General features: G+C 37.9%; 1 protein-coding gene across 4 annotated transcripts in view; it reads left to right on the top strand.

Moving 5' to 3' along the window:
* Positions 1 to 21,780, top strand: part of DOP1A (DOP1 leucine zipper like protein A) — a 101,059-nt gene that overhangs the window by 78,736 nt on the left and 543 nt on the right. For 2 of the 4 annotated variants that reach the window (XM_077750318.1, XM_077750321.1), the window contains 15 exons: positions 841 to 975; positions 2,592 to 2,647; positions 3,808 to 3,912; positions 8,225 to 8,291; positions 8,460 to 8,604; positions 8,771 to 8,850; positions 9,845 to 9,954; positions 10,200 to 10,349; positions 10,487 to 10,548; positions 12,657 to 12,809; positions 13,931 to 14,067; positions 14,945 to 15,000; positions 15,899 to 16,063; positions 19,035 to 19,164; positions 20,114 to 20,173. In XM_077750318.1, coding sequence (XP_077606444.1) covers positions 841 to 975; positions 2,592 to 2,647; positions 3,808 to 3,912; positions 8,225 to 8,291; positions 8,460 to 8,604; positions 8,771 to 8,850; positions 9,845 to 9,954; positions 10,200 to 10,349; positions 10,487 to 10,548; positions 12,657 to 12,809; positions 13,931 to 14,067; positions 14,945 to 15,000; positions 15,899 to 16,063; positions 19,035 to 19,164; positions 20,114 to 20,173 — 1,611 coding nt within the window. Of the gene's footprint in view, positions 1 to 840; positions 976 to 2,591; positions 2,648 to 3,807; positions 3,913 to 8,224; positions 8,292 to 8,459; positions 8,605 to 8,770; positions 8,851 to 9,844; positions 9,955 to 10,130; positions 10,350 to 10,486; positions 10,549 to 12,656; positions 12,810 to 13,930; positions 14,068 to 14,944; positions 15,001 to 15,898; positions 16,064 to 19,034; positions 19,165 to 20,113; positions 20,174 to 21,780 lie in introns of those variants that run through there. The other 2 variants (XM_077750319.1, XM_077750322.1) reach the window with 2 other exon arrangements.

Below are 21,780 nucleotides of genomic sequence, written 5' to 3'. Positions count from 1 at the left end.
AGTTGAGTGTCTGACTTTGACTCAGGTCATGATCTCGATCAAGGTTGACGAGTAGGAGACCCATGTCAGGCTGTCTGCTGACAGCTCAGAGACTGGAGCCTGCTTTGGGTTCTATGTCTCCCTCTCTCTCTCTGACCCTCCCCTGCTTGCACTCTGTCTCTCTCTGTCTCAAAAATAAACATTAAAAAATATATATTAAAAAAATAAAAAGTTTTGGTTTATATATGCAATGGTGTATTATTCAGCAATCAAAAAGAATGCAATCTTGCCATTTGCAACTACGCAGATGGAACTAGAGGGTATTATGCTAAGTGAAATTAGAGAAAGACAAATATATGACTTCACTCATATGAGGACTTTAAGATACAAAACCAATGAACATAATGAAGGGGGAGCAAAAATAATATAGAAATGGAGGGTGACAGAGGGTTACAGGACAGGTTGTGGGAGGGGGGACGGGCATTAAGGAATCTACTCCTGAAATCATTGTTGCACTATGTGCTAAATAACTTGGATGTAAATTTTTAAAAAAATAATAAAAATAAATAAGTAAATAAATAGATGTATGTATTACTCAAAAATAATAGAAAAGAGCCAAGAGTTGAGTATGGTTCATCTACGGTGTGAGATATGGGTAAGACACAGCTTATTGTCCTATTTGATTTTTTTAAATGATGTATATATTGATAAAAATATATGTATATTTTTTTTACCTAATGAAGAGACCTTTAAAGTCCTTTATATTAAAAAAGACCATGAAATATTCTCTTATATTGTGATTTCTCTTAAAAGGCCTATGTCCCCACATCCATGCATAACTACAGTGATGTGTTTCTCCAGGTAATCCCTGCAGCCAGTGAAGAGCAGCTCTTACTGGTAGAACTGGTTCGCTCCATTAGTGTCATGAGAGCAGAAACTGTTATGCAGACCGTGAAAGAAGTTTTAAAGCAGCCCCCAGCCATAGCCAAGGACAAGGTAAGAAGAGCTTTTCTGTGCTATTGTTTACAATTCTATTTCAGAAATGATGCTGGAGATCTTTTTTGTTTAATGATGTCCTTTTAACACTTACAGAGTGCAGAGAGGAATGCATGTTGCCCTCACACTCCTGTAATAAAAACACTTACCAGCGTCTGCAGTGACCACTATTATGATCATTCCTATAGCTGGTGAAGAGCTTAGATCTCTTATATGAACCATCTAAGGCAGTTACAGGTTATATGAACAAAATCTTAAGGGAGATTTTGGTCATTTAAAGGAGGAACCCAGAGCCCAAGATCTGCTAACCTCAATTGGTTGGTGGTTGGTTGGTTAGGTTTTTTTGTTTTTGTTTTTGTTTTTATACAGTTTCTTTACTGCTTTCTCTTTGGACAAATGTCTGTCTAGCATTTTGGTATAACATTAGCTCTACTCCATGTCATTTCTTGACCACATACAAAACTGCGCTTTGCAGGGGCTACAGAAAATGAGTAACATAGTCTGTGCTCACAGTGCATTGTCTCTAATTAGGCAGATCTAAAAGTCTGCAAATTAGTAAAATTATGGACTTATCTACTTCTCTTGTTCCATCAATACTGAGGAGTCATAGTTGCTGAGAAAATATTTACTAACTGCAAATGTTGGACATTAAGCCAAGCCAAAATAAACCTAATCATATCCTTCACAAAATTATCATACATATCTGAAAATGTTTAATTTTTTTTTTTTATCTTTTTTCTTGAATTGCTAGTAGGAAGCATAAACTTCTGTATGTAGAATAGCCAGTATGCATATTAACTTTTAATAATTTGCTTACTGTTGTAACATCACCTCTAAAGCATTTGCCATAAGATTTTAAATTTGCACATGAAAGCTCAGTTCAGCATCATAGTTTGAGCATCTGCTTGTGCTGGACATTGGACTAAGCATAAAGGACGTGGAAGGAAATAAGAACAAATTCCACCACCGCGCCCTCCAGCGGATGCCTCTTGCTCTTAGTCTGGGTTCTGAATCTATTCGGTACTTGATTTTTGCGTGATAAAGGGAAACCTTCAAGGGACTAGTTGGTATTACAAAGGAACAAACTGATAAATGTCAGTGGACGTTGGTATCATTTTCTTGCTTGCCTCTTACTAATTCTGTTACTCTCAGCACTATCTTTAACTGCATGTTAGGAGTTGGGCTCAGATTTGAACTAAAGTTATACTCATTTAGCAGAAACTTGTAGTAAAATAGATTTAAATTAAAATTTCATGAAAATCTTTGACCTAATTTTGATAGCACCAACCAAGTATAAGGTGATTAAAATTAAAACTGATATTGATCCTTATAGAGTAAACAGATCATTTGAAAGTAATGGCTGGACTTGTGATGTGTTGGGGATGGCGATTGAGACTCTTGATTTCTTCTGTCCATTTTCAACTTTTTAAAGAGTTCCTGGCTTAAGACTTTTTCCTACTAAATGAAAGAGTTGTGTGGCTTTTTTTATGACAAACTATTGACTTTGTTTTCTTTTAATGTTCTATATTAAAAATTGACAGTAAAGTACAGAGTAGTTTCAACAATGAAAAAGCAAAGGCAGCATTTTTCTTAAAATTAATTTCTTTTGTTTATAGAAACATCTTTCTTTGGAAGTCTGCATGCTTCAGTTTTTCTATGCTTATATTCAAAGGTAAGATAAATGATACAGATCTCTCCTTACTGCATTAGCAATGTATCAAAGTTAGGGAATATAGGAGAAAAGCAGCTGAGTTATTTCAAGAAATTGCTAGTTTTTCCTTTTAAAACTAAAAGAATAAATACTAGAAACATTGTTTGTGGATATATTTATATAAGTCAGTGGGTATGTTAATGACCCACAGCCATGCAGGTCCTGCAAACCTAAAGGCCTGAGGGTATTGAAGATAAAGTGGACATTGAAATAATGTGTTATAAGAAAATCATTTAAATATAAATGAAAAACTAAATTCAACTCTTGAAACCATGTCTCTCACCACTGAATCCATTATTATTTTGATATAGGTGAATATGTGGTAATCTAATCTGATTTTTTTAAATTTTAGGAATGATAAGAAAACATCTTCTTGTTCTAGTATTTCATTTTTGTGTTTAGCTGACCCCTGAACAGAAGTCAGTTATTTTTAATTTTGATAAACTAATGGGACAACCTGAATCTTAATGTCCTACTGTATAGGGCAGATGCATTTTAATTACCAAACTGGCATCAGTGTGTGATCTATGACTAACATTTATAAAGTCAGGTTAGTATATTTAAACTGATTGTGATTTAGAGCAAAGACGACCTATCGTCTGAACTTAGATACATAGAGGTGTTAGGGTTAAAGCCAGACTGAAAGATAATATGAATTTCTCTAGAGGTGAGAGACTGATGTTCAGGATTGATAACTCTCCCGTAGAGGAAATAAAAACTTCTGGGTGAAAGAAAAAGAGCTAGTCTAGTGTAAGAGACAAGTGGAGAGAACAGGACCAAGAGCAGGTGACTGTGATGTTGGTAATCCACCTGAGACTTAATCCATTAGTATTTTACTTTTGAGAGTCTGTGTGATTAAAAACTGGGATTTCTATAGAAAAATTAAAATTTCTGTACTAATAAGTCACATTGAATATCTTTAATATTTTGGTTTTCTTTTTATATAACAATAGTAGAAAACAGAGCTTTTAGGAATTTTGTCCTATCACAGTCTATAAAAATTTAGGGAATGTTTCAGAGAAACTAGTAGGAAAATGTGCTAAAGTCTATGGAAAAATATAAAGAAAATTAAAGTTTACTGTGGCTCTCTCTGTATATACAAAACTGTATTTATCTTGCAGAATTCCCGTGCCCAATTTAGTAGATAGCTGGGCATCACTGTTGATACTTTTGAAGGACTCCATACAACTAAGTCTTCCAGCCCCAGGGCAGTTCCTTATACTTGGGTAAGCTATTTCACTTAAAAATATTGTTTTGAAGAAAAGAATAATGTTCATTGTCCTAATTGCTGAATACCAGATGTTTTGGGTGAGCAATGTTCTCTCTGTCTTCTCTTGGAATTTAAAAAAAAATTTTTTAATGTTTTATTTATTTCTGAGAGAGAGAGACAAAGTGATCAGGGGAGGGTCAGAGAGAGAGGGAGATACAGAATCTGAAGCAGGCTCCAGGCTCTGAGCTAGCTGTCAGCACAGAGCCGGACGTGGGGCTCGAACCCATGAACCGTGAGATCGTGACCTGAGCCAAAGTCAGAAGCTTTTAACCACCTAAGCCACCCAGGTGCCCCTCTTCTCTTGGAATTTTTAAGATACAGAACTAGATGTGTAGTTTGAGGCCTGTAAAAACGAAAAAAAGGGAGGGGTGTAGGGAGGAAACTGTGTGTTTGCGTGTATACAAAATGTAAATGCACTGCAAACCTTACAATAGTAGTTTCTTTAAGGATGAGTAGGATGCCTGATGGGGAACTTCATAGAGGAGAGTCATTTGCCTTCAGGACCCTGAACATGAACAGGCTTGGAAAGTCATTTTCTCTGTTTTGGAGTTTCCTTATCTGTGTTGCTAATTTGTAGGATTATTTAATAAATTCCAGTCACCCTTACTTAACTGCATGCAGTATGATGTCATGGACAGTGTCGATTTTTTGCTCACCATTGTCCATAATGTGTCTCCAGTAAATACTGGTCAGTGAATGGAGGCGGCAGGAGCAGAAAGCCTTTGTGGAGACAGGAATGGGAAGGGCACGTCGGGGCAAGGTGCATTGTCTGGTTTGGTTTTTAGAGTAGAGCACCAGCAATGGAATGGCTGGGAGATGGGAGCTGGATAAGGAAGGATCCCATTTTCGCTTAAGAAATTTGATCTTGGCGGGGATGCTGCCTGGGTGTCTCAAGTCAGTTAAGCATCTGACCTCAGTTCAGGTCATGATCTCATGGTTCATGGGTTCAAACTCTGTGTCGGGCTCTGTGTTGACAGCTCAGGGCCTGGAGCCCGCTTTGGATTCTGTATCTCTTTCCCTCTCTGCCCCTCCCCTGTGTGCTTGCAGTTGCTCTTCCTCTCTCTCTCAAAAATAAATATACGTTAAAAAAAGAAATTTGGTCTTGGGCAGGGGTGGGAGTGATGGCAGGTCTTGAGGAGGGACGTAAGTGGCAGGTTAGTAGAATGGGTCAGAGGGGAAGGAGGCTAGGCCAGGAATGCTGTTTCAAGTAGGAGGAAGGGACTACGGACTACTAAGGATGGGATTGCAGGAATGAGACAACGAATAAAGAAAAAGGGACTAGCAAAGGAGATAGAAACATCAGAAAATTAGGAGAAAACCGAGTATATTCCATGTTCTAGAAGCAAACATGAGTTAGGAGGGCACAAGGAACACTTCCAGAGAGATGAAGGAGGATAGGGAATAAGAAGAGGCTGTATTATTGATGATTTGGAGAGGAGAGGACTGGTGATTTAGGAGAGGATGTTAACAGCCAAGGGTTAGAGGGTTAGAGTGAGAAAGTGTGAAGTAATCTCTGAAGATGTTTGATCATGAAAAGAAAGAAATACTATATAAAGTAGCAGGAGGAGATGTGATTTGGAAGTCATCATTTAATAGTAAAGAAGATCTGGGGTGCCTGGCTGGCTCAGTCGGTGAAGCATGCGAGTCTTGATCTCGGGGTTGTGAGTTGGAGCCCCGTATTGGGTGTAGTGATTACTTAAAAAATAAAATCTAAAAAAAAAAGATAGTAAAGAACATCTGAGGATGTTGAATACTTAACAGCAAAGACTTTGTATTCTGCCAGTGTTAAGATCCAGCTTCTTTACTTTTTAAGCTGTGTGACCTTGGGCAGGTTATTTAACCTCTCCATCTGTAAAATGAGGATAATAATAATGCCAGTGCACAAAGTTGTTATGATAATTAAATTAGTTAATATTTGTTAAATTCTTAGAACAGTGCCTGGCCAATCATAGCTGTTATGTAAGTGGAGATTGATAGAAGATTCTAGAGAGAAGAGGACTCACTGATAGCATCACATTCCAGGGACAGCTGGGAAGGGGTGGAGAACAGGGAATGAACAGGTATTAGAGTGAGAAAGGAGGATACATTTTCATCTAAGACTTTGCTGTTCAAGGTTGATCTTCAACCAGCAGTATTGGAATCACCGAGGCTTACTAAAAATGTAGAATCTAAGGTTCCACCACAGACCACCCCAATTAGAATCTGCTTTTTTAGCAAGGTCCTCAAGTGAATTGAGTGAGTGCACGCCAAAACTTGAAAAGGACTGCTTAAGATATAAGGGGAGGAAGGGAAAAACATAGAGTGAGCTTTTCCCCAACTTTACATTGAGTCAGGCAATCCAATGATGTCATTAATAGCTAGGGACAGTCAACATGTTTTCATGCTGAATGGATATAAATTCAACCAAGTGCAAAGCAGTTTGAACTTTTAGTCAACTTCTGTAGCTCTTAAGGGGATTTTATATGTGTAAATGTGTGATTCTGTGTACACAGTTAGCTTTTGCCCTATTTGTTCTTATGGGAACTAGCAATTCTAGTTTGACAATCAGTGGTCTAGAAGATTTTCAAGTGGAGAATAGAGAAAGGTGAGAATTCTTCAATGAGATGGCCTCAGGTTTTCCGGAAAATGTGGGAATGTAGTCTTGCCAAGAGGCAGAGAGAATGTAGAGGAACAGTGGTGGAGAGCCGGTCAGCCTGAGGTAGTGGAGTAACACGGAGGGTCCAGCCCAGCCAAAGTGAGTCAGAGACTCAAGAATTTCAGGGATCATGATGATCTCCACACCCTCATACCATCTATTTTGAAAATTATCTAAATCAAAAATGAAAGCGTTTTAGACAATGGAGATGTAATGAAAAGAGCGGCGGGCTCAATGTCTGCCATTCCTGGATCAAAGATTATGATAACTAGTGTGTATGAGTTTTAGTGATGAGAGAGAAATGTAAAGACTAGAGATCAAACTACGTACTCATGAAGATTTCTGATTCTTCATTTCTAGTTCTAGCCCTCATCTCTGGGACCTTGGGTTCCACAGTAAACCTCTCCAAGGCTATTTTCCCATCTGTCAACAAGGATAGTGGTGCCTGGCCTACCTACCTGAGTTGTCTTAAGACTCAAAGAGGAAATATAAGTACAGTTCTTTGAGTTATCAGCAAATAACTCTCTTATCTAATTTCATTAGAAATTAAAGCTATTTATTGTGACTTGAATCTTCCCCACGGGGATTTTACTGTTTCCTCACTTGCCTTTTCTTCATTTCTCATTTCTCAGAAAATAAAGGATCCTACCTCCTTCTCAGGGGTGTATACTGATTGTTTAAGCAAAAATTTGGACATTTTCAGTTAGACAGACACTTTTAAATTTCTGATTCTGTTGTTTGTTTAATACCAACCATTCCACTAATCCTCTAAAAATTCCTAATTACAAAATAGAAATCGATATGAAGATTGCTTTTCAGTATCATTTCAGATTTAGTTTGGAAATAACTATGCATATAATTTATATCAAGTCAGTAAAAATTGAGTGGAAGTTTAGCAAAGTTTTTTTTTCATTTATGAAGTATTTTTAATCTATTTATATATATACACACCAGGTAAGAAACCATTTCTGTGTTACAATTAAACATTGGTGGGGTTTGAGTTTTTGTTTGGGTTTTTTTTGTTTAATATATAAAATGTAAACAGAAAAATATACAAACAATTAGTATACAGCTCCACAAATTATTACAGAGTGAACATATCAACTATATAATCACAAGTCTAAATTAAGAAATAAAACCTCATATGTCTCTTCAGGTCCCCTCCCAATTACTGTCCTTTCCCGTCTCCCCAAAGATTACCATTATTTGGACTTCTAATACCACAGATACATTTTGCCTTTTTGTTTTTAACTATATGTAAATATTCTGTGTGTTTCCTTCAAACAACATATGTGTATAAGATTCATCCATGTAATTTCATGTAGCTGTAATTTATTGAGTTCCATTGCTGTTCCATATTTCATTGTATGAATATGCTACAATTTCTACTCTTGGTGGACTTTTGCATTCTTTCCACTTTGGTGCTTTTACAAATAATGTTATGAACATTTTTGTACATGTGTTTTCATGCATATGTTTATTCCTTTTCATAGAGTCACAGGATATTCATATATACATTCATTAAACACAAAATAGACACTGAGGCTATAGAGCCACTTGGTCACTGGGAGAAATCCTATTGCATCATTTCCTTTACACTGATGCTTCCTATTTTTCTTTTTGGCCCTTTCAGGGTTCTGAATGAGTTTATTATGAAAAACCCTAGTTTGGAAAATAAGAAAGACCAAAGAGACCTTCAGGTAAGGCACTCTGAACTGAGAACTGTTACCAAAACTCTGTGTCTCCCAGGGCCCTCAACTCTAAAAAGATATGGTCAGATAAGATCATCTATGAAGTTGCACGAGCACATGTGTTTGAATGTATGTATATGCACATATATGTAGAGTGGTTTTCCCTTGTTTCTTTAGGATGTGACTCATAAAATAGTGGATGCAATTGGTGCCATTGCTGGTTCTTCTTTGGAACAGACAACATGGCTGCGACGAAATCTTGAAGTTAAGCCTTCTCCAAAAATAATGGTGGATGGAACCAATTTGGAATCTGATGTTGAAGGTATTGATCTCAAAGATTGAGGTTTATGTTTGTAGGCACCCATTTACTAAGAAATCATTGCAACTAGCACTGTAAGCGCTAGAAAACCATCCATTTCTTCATATTAGCAGGTAGCTTTTTTCAGTGGGAAAAGACCTAACTGTATCTTGTCTTTTCTCTTATTTAGATATGTTATCACCTGCAATGGAAACATCAAACATAACTCCTTCTGTATATAGTGTCCATGCACTGACATTGCTTTCTGAGGTAACTATCAAGTTTTTTCACATGAACTTTCAAGTAAACAATGCCACAATTCAATATTATAATAATAAATGAAGTTGTGACTTTGTATTTGGACCAGTTTGTTAAATATTAATGATAACTTTAGATATTATTTCCTTCCCCAGACACTATTTTTTTAAACACGATTTTTAAAAAGAAAAGTGCTTTTATATGACAGTATAATCAGGAGGTGGTATAATGATGTTTGCCACTGTGAAATATTTTACAGTTTACCAAAGGTTTTTAGATTCATTCTCTGACATGCTTTTCTTTTTTATACCCATATGTTATATAGCCTTGTAGGTCATTTTTGTTTCCCTTTTCAGATGTGGATACCAAGCCTCGCAAAGATTGGAACAGTATGACTAAGGCCAAATAGCTATTAATTGGTAGAGCTGGGACTTAAACAGTTCAGTTCATCTGGTTGGTTTATTTCTAAGCTCTCTTTTAACCGAGTCAGAGAAAGAGAATACGGAGTGTCTAGTCTTTAATTCACTGTTGACTCACTGTTACATTAGAAGGCTCTTGACCTCTCTTTTTCTATACTTCCCTCTCTCAGTTGAAAACACTAAAGTCTGCTCATATTTATACCTTTATTTATAATGAACAGAAAAAGAGTGGCAGAAACCATTTAAAATCGATTGGTGAAGGGGAACCTGAATAGCTTATTCGGTTCAGTGTCCAACATTGGCCTTAGGTCATGATCTCATGGTTTGTGAGTTCAAGCCCCACATCAGGTTCTCTGATGTCAGCAAGAGCCGCTCGCCCCTCTCTCTGCACCTCCCCCACTCATGCTTTCTCTCTCTCAAAACTAAATACACATTAAATAATTTTTTTTAATGGGTTAGTGAGGTCGGCTTTTAGGTTTTTCTAATTTTAAGGTATTCTGAGTATTCTTACAGACTGCAAGCCACCTCTGAATGCTGTCAGTTTCAGCTGTTAGACTATACTGCGTTTCATTTCTTATGTTTTTTAGGTTTTGGCTCATCTTTTGGATATGGTTTTCTATAGTGATGAAAAGGAACGGGTTATTCCTTTACTTGTAAATATTATGCATTATGTTGTACCCTACCTCCGAAATCACAGGTACTGTTATTAAAATAGATTTTGTAATTCAGAGCCCGTTAGAAATAAATTTGTGTTCATTTAATGCCATTTTTGGAATTACCACAAAATGACATTGTTTTTGCCTTGAATTGTCATGGTTTTAAAAAAAACATTATTTTTGTTATGGTGCCTTCTGTTTCATATCATTGTTTTAGGTGAATGCAAGTACTTACGAATAACATGATGGTTAAAGTTAAAGTGGTTCTGGTCCTCCTTCCTCCTAGTGCACATAATGCTCCTAGTTATCGAGCCTGCGTCCAGCTGCTTAGCAGTCTTAGTGGGTATCAGTACACACGGAGAGCATGGAAAAAAGAAGCCTTTGACCTCTTTATGGATCCCAGTTTCTTTCAGATGGACGCCTCTTGTGTTAATCAGTAAGTCGTCTTGCTTTTATTCAGTGTGATAATGCATCTCGCTGAAATCAACAACTGTCCTGCAAAGTAGAACCCTGTTTTTTACCAGTAGCAACAGGAAAATTCTAATTACATATCATAATCCTTGTTTCTTTCAGTTGGAGAGCAATTATGGACAATCTGATGACACATGATAAAACAACATTTAGAGATTTGATGAGTGAGTATTGTGGGATGAAACCTAAGCGGTGTATGTCCTTATCAGGACCCATTCTTACTGTTTACCTTATCCTTCTCTAAAAACTTCAGAATTGGCTCTTTGTCAAGTTGTACTTCTATAGGGATGGAATGTTAAATTTAACGAGGACAGCATGGTGATAAATAACAAGTAGAGCTATTTGGCCGTGTCTGCTTTGTATCTAAATTGTTTGCCCAGCACACAGCACAGAACCTGTCACATAGTAAGCACTCAATAAGTAATTATTAAATGAATGAAAGGCTAGCAATTGGCAATTGAATCAACCTATCAGACAAGTCATTCTAAATCCGGGGGCTCTGGGGGCACCTGAGTGGTTGAGTCGGTTCAGTGTCTGACTTCGGCTCAGGTAATGATCTTGCAGTTCGTGGATTTGAGCCCCGCATTGGGCTCTGTGCTGACAGCCAGCTCAGAGCCTGGAGCCTGTTTCGGATTCTGTGTCTCCATCTCTCTCTGACCCTACCCTGCTCATGCTCGCTCGCTCTCGCTCTCTCTCTCTCTCTCTCAGAAATAAATTAAAAAACAGTAAAAAAAATTTAAATCTGGGGGCTCTGTTTATCATACCCTCTGAAGGAAGAAAGGGAAGGACCAAGAAGATTAGAATCACTCTCCACTCCGCTTCTACTCTGTCTTGATTGATTTTATCTTTAGGGCTCCTTTAGTATTTCATCTGAAAAAAAGGATTTCTTGATTTTTTTAAGTATATTTATTTGTTTTAATTAATCTCTATACCCAACGTGGAGATCACACTCATAACCCTGAGATCAACAGTCATATGCTTTTCCAGCTGAGCCAGCCAGATGCCCCGGTTTTTTGTTTTTCTTAAGTTTAAAGTTCCTAAACTAATGACCTTATAGCAGTAAAGCTGGTCGAGTCTATATTGATTTTGTGTAAGCACAAGCTGTAGTTTCCCAATCTGGAAAAGGGGCAGCATATTCTCTCTCTTCTGATCATCGCAGGGTTGTTCTAAGGTTCAAATACATCTGTTCAACAAGTATTTTTTAAAAGACAAAAATGATCCAGGCCACTATGCTAACCTTAACCAAATAAATAAGATTATTTCAGGGAATAGGGGTGCTTGGGTGGCTCAGTGGGTTAAGCATCCAACTCTTGATAATTTCAGCTCTGGTCATGATCTCACAGTTCATGAATTCGAGCCCCACTGTGGACTGTGCTGACAGCATGGAGCCTGCTTGAGATTCTCTCTCTCCCTCTTTCTGTCTCAAAATAAATAAATGAACTTAAAAAAAAAAAACGATTATTTCAGGGAATAAGAAGTTGTGAAGGAGGTAGGGTGATATGATAGAGTTTAAGTAACACCTGAAGGGCTCACAATTGAAACTAAAGAAGCCAACCCTGGGAAGGTCTAGGAACAAAGTATTCCACGCATAGGGCACAAAAATTACAGAGGTCTTGGGTAGGTAACAGCAGGAAGACAGTGTGGCTACAGAAGATTGAGCTGGAAGTGAGTGACGAGACATAAGAAAGGAGAGCTAGGTGGGCCAGGCCTGTAATTAGTTTTACAGCAATGAGGGGTTAGGCAGATGGCATGAAATGTTAAAGGGTTTTATAAAATGGCATTGTTGGTGTTCTGGATTTTCTAAATTTTCCTCTTTTCCCACATTCACAAATCCTATCCCTTGGTCTTCTGGCTTGTGTATGCTGGGTCTGTTTGCCAGCCCTTCGACCCCAGAGAGGAGCCATGGGTCCTCCACTCTAAGCTCCTCCCACTCTTGGAAGCCATAAGATGTCTAGCCTTTTTTTGTTTTTAATGTTTTTTATTTGTTTCTGGGAGGGGGGGAGAGAGAGAGAGAGAGTTAGAGTTAGTTTTGAACAGGGGAGGGTCAGAGAGAGAGGAGATACAGAATCCAAAGCACACTCCAGGCTCTGAGCTAGCTGTCAGCACAGAGCCTGTCGCGGAGTTTGAACCCGCAAACTGTGAAATCATGACCTGAGCCAAAGTCGGATGCTTAACCGACTGAGCCACCCAGGTGCCCCCCCCCCAGTCATTTTTACAAACAAATAATAGAATAATCATTTTTCAAATGACTGCACGTTCCTTCTCTTTACAGCTCGTGTAGCTGTGGCTCAGAGCAGTTCACTTAATCTCTTTGCAAATCGTGATGTGGAGCTAGAGCAAAGAGCCATGCTTCTCAAAAGATTAGCGTTTGCTATTTTTAGCAGTGAAATTGACCAGTACCAGAAATATCTTCCAGATATACAAGGTAAATCATGAAAAACTGTTTTCTCTCTCCTCCAAACTGTGTATTTTTGTTGTTGTTCTTCAGTAAATACTTTTTCCCTATGCTATTAAGTTGGGGTAAAATATACTAAGTGTAAGTAGATGGAGAACATTGTAGAATTAGAAGTTTCTTCTACTGAAACAAAAATTAACATCATCAGCATGTAAAAAGAAATTAAACAGTGAGTTTGTAGGACTTGCCTAAATATGGTCTCTATTTTATGGTTTGGTTCGAGTTTCCTAAGAACGTGTGTTTAAGGTTGAGGGGGTAATACTTTTGATGGAGGCAGGCATGTTAAGTGGTTTTTGTTATTGTTGTTTTTTACTGTGGATAAAGGTTTCTATAGTTTTAAAGAGGACTAAAATATAGGTGGAGCCAGGAATTGGGGACTAGAAGTTTGGAGGTCTGTAGTTTGTGGGGGGGAGGGGGGAGAGGTGTTGTATAAGGTTTTTGATAACCTTTATCAAATGTGCTTAGTGGCCCTGTGTGTCCTGCAGGGTACCAGTGCACTCGTCACCCTGCACCACCAAATAGCTCGCAGTGGGGAGGAGCTTGCCCTGGGGCAGAATTATTCATATTGAGCCACTGTGCTAAATAAAGCAGCCACCAGCTTCAACTGCTTCAGGGACTGGGCTGGGAATTACAGTTGTCATCTCTTTAGTGAGATCATTTTTCTAGGAAGATAAATTCCTTAGCTTTTATACCTAATGTCAGATACACAACATGTACACTGTTTGTCTTGTGATTTTTTTTTTTAAGTTGACCAGATCAGGGCTACTCAAAGTGTGGTCCATGGACCAGTACCAGTCTGTTATTTCATCCATGAGAAGTACAGGAATTTAGAGTAAGCATTTTAAACTCTTATAGCAATTTGACAGAATCTGTTGAATCTAACAATAAGAAAATGGCACTGTATTTCATATCTTCCTTTAATTTGATTTTTTTCCTAGTAATTCATTTTTATTATATTTCATGGGGAATTTTTTTTTTCATTAGTCCACCAGAAAGTTTGAGAAGTAGTAGTAGGCTAGCTTATATGGAAAAGCTCACATGAAGATAATTTTAAATCTTAACCTACTGAAAATACACTGCATTTCTTTCAGAGAGATTGGTTGAGAGTCTCCGTTTGCCCCAGGTGCCAACTCTTCACTCTCAAGTGTTCCTGTTTTTCAGAGTATTACTTTTAAGAATGTCTCCACAACATCTTACCTCACTCTGGCCTACCATGATTACAGAACTTGTGAGTTAATTCTAATCATCAGGTCATAAATCTAAACTATAAAACAATGTGATTAGCATCAACATGCTTACTGGATATAAACTAATCTTGAAAGAGAACTGAACTCTAGTTAAGCTTGTTACTGATAGTTTTTACAGTTAAAAGGGTAAATAGAGTCCATCTCCATACAGCTTAAGCTTCCAAATACGTAACATTCCCAATATTAGCTCCTTGTGAATCATTACTTCATCGGATCTGTTTTCATTTATTCTCTCGCACACCAAGTGTGTAACTGTCATGGCTGCCAGGTCTGGTTCCGGCCTATCGCAGTACCTCTGGAGTGCTGAGAGATGGTTTAGTTGGATGTCAGTGGACTGACATAAGGCATGTCCTCACTCTCGAAGTGCAGTATTTACCCTGGTTAAGCTTCCTTGAGAGAGACTTTCACAGAGATTTTGTCATCTCCCGGACAGTAAAACCTTCCTAAGTCCCGCTACACCAGTCTGTTCTCCCCACATCTTACCATCTTCCTCATCTAAATGATTTGGGGAGCTGGGGATAGAAGAACATGAATAAAGGAACAGAAGTAAATCTGTAACTCTGAAAACCCAAACATTTATAATCTCAAAAAGAAACTGGCTTTAATATATTTTTTAATAACTATAACTTTATTCCATCATCACCAAATATAAAAGGCACGGCTTCATCCCAGCTCTGGCAAGTTATTAGGAAGGCTCTGTGCTTAATTTGCAGTTTTAACTTCCACAAAGTCGGTGTAATTTAATTTGGTTGTATCCTAAAATTCATTTTTGGATTAATGAAAATAGAGCCTAAAGATACATTGAAAGAAAAATATCACGTTTAAATAGACATTTAACATGAATTTCATGGTCTTTAGGTACAGGTATTTTTACTGATGGAGCAGGAACTCACTGCTGATGAAGATATTTCACGGTAATATGTAATATATTTCCATATTTTCTTGTCCGTGTCCAATATCCTAAAATCATCCAGAATATTACTTTACAACCAGAAGAGCATAGTTTTTTATATGAATACTTTATGTATTAGTCTGTTACTACATAATCAATCATATTTGGAAATAATGTAGTTTCATTTATTCCTTAACCACTGTAGACTAAACCTTCAGCACCCAGGGCCTTTGTCCTAGATGTAGACAAATGTGGTTTAAAGCAGTATGTCTCAGTTACATGAGCCGTGTTGGTTTTGGTCGGTCTTGGTTGGTCAGATCTTATCCCTGAAACATGCAGCAAAACCTTTCATGGCAGTAACCTGTGACTAAGGTATCCGTGTGTCCAGATCTTCCAGAAGAATCTCCGTGTACTATAATTTTATTCTTTTTAGTACAGGCAGTTTACCAATATGACTAAATACAATTTTTTATGTAGGAATTTTTGTATTATTTTGTGTAAATTGATACACGTGTCTTGGATATATTTTATTCTTCAACGCTAGGTTTATTTAAAAAATGTGTTTTCCTGTCCTAAAAACTTTATTTTTATAGAAAAACACACACACACACACACACACACACCCCGCCCCCAGCAAATCTTCACAGAAAGACATCAAGAGTAGGGAGGTCTCTCGGTTTTACAGCTAGAATTTTTTATATTTCTTGAGTGTAACACAAGTTGTTCTGTGCTATTTTTATATTCTCAAAATTTAAAGATTAAAAGTGAACTTTTTATGTGAAAACGGAGAAATTAATTTAGTTGTGACCTTGCTCAGCAGTTCCTGGTAAACTTGGCAAAAGGAAAATATTAGCTGGCACCTTGGGAATTCCCTGTTAGGACATGGGCACAGCTGCTGACACACTGCTTCCTGCTTACAGGACTTCAGGCCCCTCTGTGGCTGGTCTGGAGACAACCTACACAGGAGGTAATGGCTTTTCTACTTCATATAACAGCCAACGGTGGTTAAACCTCTATCTCTCTGCTTGCAAATTTTTGGATTTGGCTCTGGCATTGCCCTCCGAAAATCTTCCTCAGTTTCAGATGTAAGTAAAAGCAAGGATATTAAATGGATATTTTTGAAAATGCATTTGGTCTCTGATGTCTAAGACTAATTTAATGTTTTTTGGTATAAGTTGAAATATTTATAATTTTTACTAACGTGTGGCAGGGGGCTCAACACAGTTACTAGAAGTAAATGGTTGCTGTGGATAAATTAGCAGAACGTTTAGTTAATGAGTACCTACCATATGTGAGACCGTGGGAGACATGGCTCACTAGCTTCCAGTGTAGGGGGTATAAAGTTGAACACATGATGGGTGTTCTGTTAGCTGACATGCAGGAGGCTGTTGAGGTCACAGAACAAAGACTCCCACCTAGCGTTGGGCCCTGAGGTCAGATTTATATTGAGGTGGTGAGTGGGGAGGCACATATGGAGTCTGGGAGGTTGGAATAGATCTGGCTTGTCTAAATGCTAAGAGATAGATATTGCTGAAGCAGAACTTTGTGAGAAGAGGCTGAAAGGGGCTGAATTATGTAAGGCCTTATAAGCGGTATTAGATAATTTGGACTTTCACCTAGGCATGTTGAATCATACTGAAGAATGCAGTGATGTTATCAGGCTTGCATTTTAGAAACTACTTTGGCTGCATAGTTTTTTTTGTTTTTGTTTTTTTCAAATAGTTTATTGTCAAGTTGGTTTCCACATAACACCCAGTGCTCATCCCCACAAGTGCCCCTGGCTGCATGGTTTAGACAAAGGACTAGAGATGGGCAAGACTGGATTCAAGCTTTTTATTTCAGATGATAGTGAACTGATAGCAGAGGGGGATAAGGAGAACTGAATATAAATTCCTATCAGTGCCTGTGTTCAAAAATATTTATGGTTTTTCATATTTGAATTTAAATAGGCAAACTATGTAAAATTGATGAAATGTAGCTAACTTAAAAATTTATCCATATAATCAAATATGTACTAATATATAATGTGTTACATATTATTCTTCTGGAATGGAGTATTAATAGGATAAAGAGTAAGACATCAGAATCTGTTTTCTATATTGGACATGCTTAAATCCCCAAAAACTGCTGTTCTACGAGTTTACTTTTCATTAAATTCAATGGTAAGAACTAGAAATTTTTAGATTAATTCTATTTCCTTTTTTTCCTCCGTTTGGAAACCATATACACCTACTTCTTGATAAATTTCAAAAGAAGAAATTCAGAAAGGTATCCCATGCAGAACTGTAGCAAAGTGGCCCGAATTAATTGGGATGCTTATCATCACAAAAGTGATAGAAGCTGGTCTCCGGTGCTCTAGGAAGAACCATTAAGTAGTATGCTCATGGTACTGACTTGTTAGCTTCCTTGATCAAAACCAAACTGAGTTCATCCTGTTTATTTGTCAGGACAGTTACTAAAAAAAAAAAAAGGGGATGGAAAAGGCTGTAAAACTATATTTTTTAAAAACTATTTTGGGGGCGCCCGGGTGGCTTAGTCGGTTGAGCGTCCAACTTTTGCTTGGGTCATGATCTCGCGGTTCGTGGGTTCGAGCCCCGCGTCGGGCTCTGTGCTGACTGCCAGCTCAGAGCCTGGAGCCTGTTTCAGAGTCTGTATCTCCCTCTCTCTCTGACCCTCCCCTGCTCATGCTGTGTGTGTCTCTCTCTCTCTGCTAGAAATAAATAAAACATTTAAAAAAAAAAAAAACTATTTCTTAAAAATCTATAAGGTAGATGACGACCTGGAGAATTTAATCTTGAAAGAATAGTATCTTTTCTAAACATGATATATATTTCAGGAGTTAAAGATATTTGATAATTTAACCACAAAAAAATGTTAAAAGTCTGTGTGACAAAAATAAATATCACGAAACGGAAAAAGCAGCAAGTTGGGGAAAGATATTTACAATGTTTATGACGAAAGTCTAACTTGCTTAACATGTACAAATCAGTAACCCAGCAGGTAAATGGACCGAGAGAATACAGAGTTCATAGAAAAGGGCCTATAAACAAGGAAAAGCCATCCTCAGGGAAATTCCAATTATAAATAGCCATCAAATGGCAAAGACCTAAAAGTGTGTTTCTTTTTAACCTTAACAGAAGCATTTTTATTCCGGTTGGAAATATACATTGATGTTGTCCAGTTGCCCTCCTTGGAAGTTATATTAACCAAAATTCAAACTACACCTTCTCTTCAAGCCAGTAATTCTGTTTTCAAGTTTTTATCCTACCTCTGTACTGCCAGATACACACAAAAGTCAGCATTATTGTAAGCGTATCCATCATGGCCTACTTGTAATAGCAGGGGGACCATCTAGAAGACCGGTTGAGTCAGTACATTCCAACACTTGGGTACTGCGTGGTTGTTAAAGAGAATGGGGTTTTATACGATACCTCCAGGATATCTAATTAAATCATCACAAGCAGCAGTCATGCCTTTTTTAAGTTTACTAAAGGAGGTTGGCTGTGTGCATGTGTGCTCTATTATGCATGAACTCTGGATGCCTACACAAGAAACTGGTGATGTTGATGGACCCTGTGGTGGGAGGGAGACACTACCGTTCCTTGGTATGTCCTTTTACACTGTTCAAACTTTTCTCACAGATACTAATTTTACTTATTAAAGACAAAAACGCAATGTTTTCTTCTTTCATTTCTTTGCGCCCTTACCGTGCTGTGTGTAGGGGGTCATCTGGCCGAGTATACAGTGGGGATTTTGCCAGTTAACAAACAAGGACAGAATTGTTTAAGTTATTGGCTATGTACTCATGAAGAAAAATGATGAGCACTTTACATGCGTATTTACTCTTTATAACTCTAGGAGGTGGCTAACAGTATCTTTATTTGCTGGTGAAATAAAGGGTCAGATTGAGAATCCCATCCTAGTGACAGGGCTGCACGTGGCACAGGTGACACTGGAGTCTGTTGAAGCAGTGGATCATGGTCTTTCCACTACACTTATGTGGCTTTGTCTCAGATGGCACGTCTTGTCTTACGGACGTCGATACCATTCTTCTAGGTACCGGTGGGCCTTTATCCCAGAAGCCTCAGATGATTCGGGTTTGGAAGTCCGAAGGCAGGGCATACATCAACGAGAATTTAAACCTTATGTAGTTCGACTAGCAAAACTTCTTCGGAAAAGGGCAAAGGTATTGCATTCTTCTTTTCCTTTTTAAGTATAAGAAGACAGAATGGGTAAAATGTATTTACATCATGTCTTACATATTTTAAATCTTTCAGTATGCCTCAGACTAATTAGAGATCTTTGTCCAAGAAAATAATAATGAATTTGGCATGCTCATCAGTGACCTTTATTCCAAATCTTTTGTCCTTTTTGCATTCAAGTTTTTTCAGGGGCAACTGGCTTGTTCAGTCAGTGGAACATCCAACTCTTGATCTCAGGGTTGTGAGTTTGAGCCCCACATTGAGTATAGAGATAACTTACAAAAAAAGAATGAAGCATCACAAATTTTTTTTAAAAAGTTTTGTTCCAAAATGTACAGTTTGGGGGTGACCCAGGTATTTTGGAGTCCTAGTTTGCAGTATGTGCTTTGAGTGCTCAGAAATTTTCCAGTCTTCTGGGGTCCCCCTAATCAGGCAGCAGCCCCTAAATTAAACCGCACTGGACAAACTATAGAAATGGAATGGAGAATCGTGATTAAAGAGGAGGTTGTGCTTGAAGGAGCTGAGGAACTTGATTTACAATCACGTATTTTTTTAAGAAACTAAGTAAAAGGGCAGAGATGAAGATGAAAGTTGGATCAGAGTTTAGGATAGGACTTGGGTACTTTTCACTTTGATATCATAGGGTTTGAAAAACTAATTATGATGACAAACCCAGAAGCCATGTGATGATTATGACCCCAGGAATATGCACTTTGTGTCATCCCTGCATCTGCATTAGTAATGACACTTTTTATCAGACTCCTCTCTGTATCTGTGGGATAAACAAGACAGTCTTTTGCCTAAAACGTGTCCAACAGAATAAGACAATAATTTTGATTAGAAAGCATTTTCCACACCTTAAACAAGGTCTTCATGGCCAAGCAGACTTTTCATTGGAACAAAGGCTATGAGTTCTCCTCTTTCCTTCCACAGGACAAGGAGGAGGACTTTAAGACAGTGATTTTGGAGGGATTGGAGATGGCCAAGCATCAGGTGAGGGTGGCTTTTTTGATGCTTGTGATATGGTAGTAAAAGCTGCCACATCTGGACCAAATATTGAGACACAAACCCAGGTGTGGGTTCGACAAATACAAGAGAGGTAAACAGGAAGGAAGTCTGTCTTCAAGTGTAGATTGATGAAGTCAAAGGAGAAATCATTTTTATAGAAACACATCTGACTTAAAATTTTATTTTTGAGGAGGTGGTATAGTTCTGATTAAGAAGAGCCGGACACCAAAACAGGTGTGCTTTTTATTGGTAAAGAGCTTAGTAAGAGCCCCTCTCTCTCTTCAAGGTACAACTTGGCAGGAATATGAACAAAAAGTTACACCTTAGTTCTCTCTCAAGCATATTACACATTTTCCTTGAGGGCAAATTCATCTCTGCTTATCCTTTAATTACTATTGAATCGCAGCTTGATTCAGGGGACTAACAGGTAGTATGGTCAGCCACTTAGCAGCAGTCAGTGATGTGAAAGTCGGTCCCAGGATGGTCCTTAAAACCAGTCAAGTTAAATGGAAGGATGAGTTCTTCTATATCCTATAATTTAGATTGGAGGTTAATTAATTGCTATTTTTTTCTTTTTTCTGGCCATAGAGAACCGGATGATTTGTTTGCTCCTTTTTAATTTAAATCTATTTTCCTTTCTCGGGATTTCATTTTTAAATAAGCAAACCAACCCTGTGATCGTATATAAGAAAATAAGCTGGATTTTGCATCTGCTATCTCCTCTAGGAAACTAGTGATATTAAATATTAGGTAAACAGTTTCTCAGCAACATCTAATCTGGGAAGGCAAACTCCTTTTGCTAATCAGTATGATAAATATAGTTTTGCTGTCTTAAGTCCCCACCTGCTGATTTTTCCCCCATTTTCTATCCAATTCACGTTTTTCATTCTAAGTGTTTTTATATCTGTGATTCTGCCCAAACTCAAAACATCTCCAGTTCTCTCCTAACTTCCTCTAGATAGACTGACGTCTGCAACTTTATATAATCTAGTTGGCTTCCTAAACTAGCCTCTTGGTTAGTTTAACAAATGATTTTAACTGCATTTATATTTAGTTGACAGTGTTTTCACCTGTACTCATTTGACTTCTTTGCTGGAAGTTACTTTTTCCCCACTTTTTAAAATGAGGAACTTTTCTGTATCTTGCCCGAGGACGTCCCACAGTAAATTGCAGGGCCCAGACCCAAACCCAGTTATTCTGACTCAAGGTGCAGCTTTCCTCCCCATGTAGTTTACCCAACACTCTCCTGAGTGCTCTTTTTCTTCCTCTTGTACAGACAATAATTATTCCCTCTGAACCCTGCTACCATCTTGTGGCAATAAGTTTAAGCCATTTGGCTATAAGGGAATTAACTGATTACTAACGGTGAAATGTAGAAGACTTTTTTTTCTCTTCCTAACTCTCTTCTGCAGTCACCTTGTGATTAAGTCCTTGGTTACATTAGTGGGAGTCCAGAAATCTGGGAGCTTTTTGAGTATATGCAAAGCACAACATAAATTTTTAATATGTGACTTTCCCTCTCCAAAAACGATTCTGCTAACTAAGCTTACCGGTGCACTCCAGTTGGAAAATATTACTATAGTGTTGGACCC

The sequence above is a fragment of the Crocuta crocuta genome, unplaced genomic scaffold (assembly GCF_008692635.1).
Source record: "Crocuta crocuta isolate KB4526 unplaced genomic scaffold, BGI_CrCroc_1.0 scaffold9, whole genome shotgun sequence".
Classification (NCBI taxonomy): Eukaryota; Metazoa; Chordata; class Mammalia; order Carnivora; family Hyaenidae; genus Crocuta; species Crocuta crocuta.
Note: the sequence above shows the minus strand (reverse complement) of the source record. Positions and strands in the feature narration are given on the sequence as shown.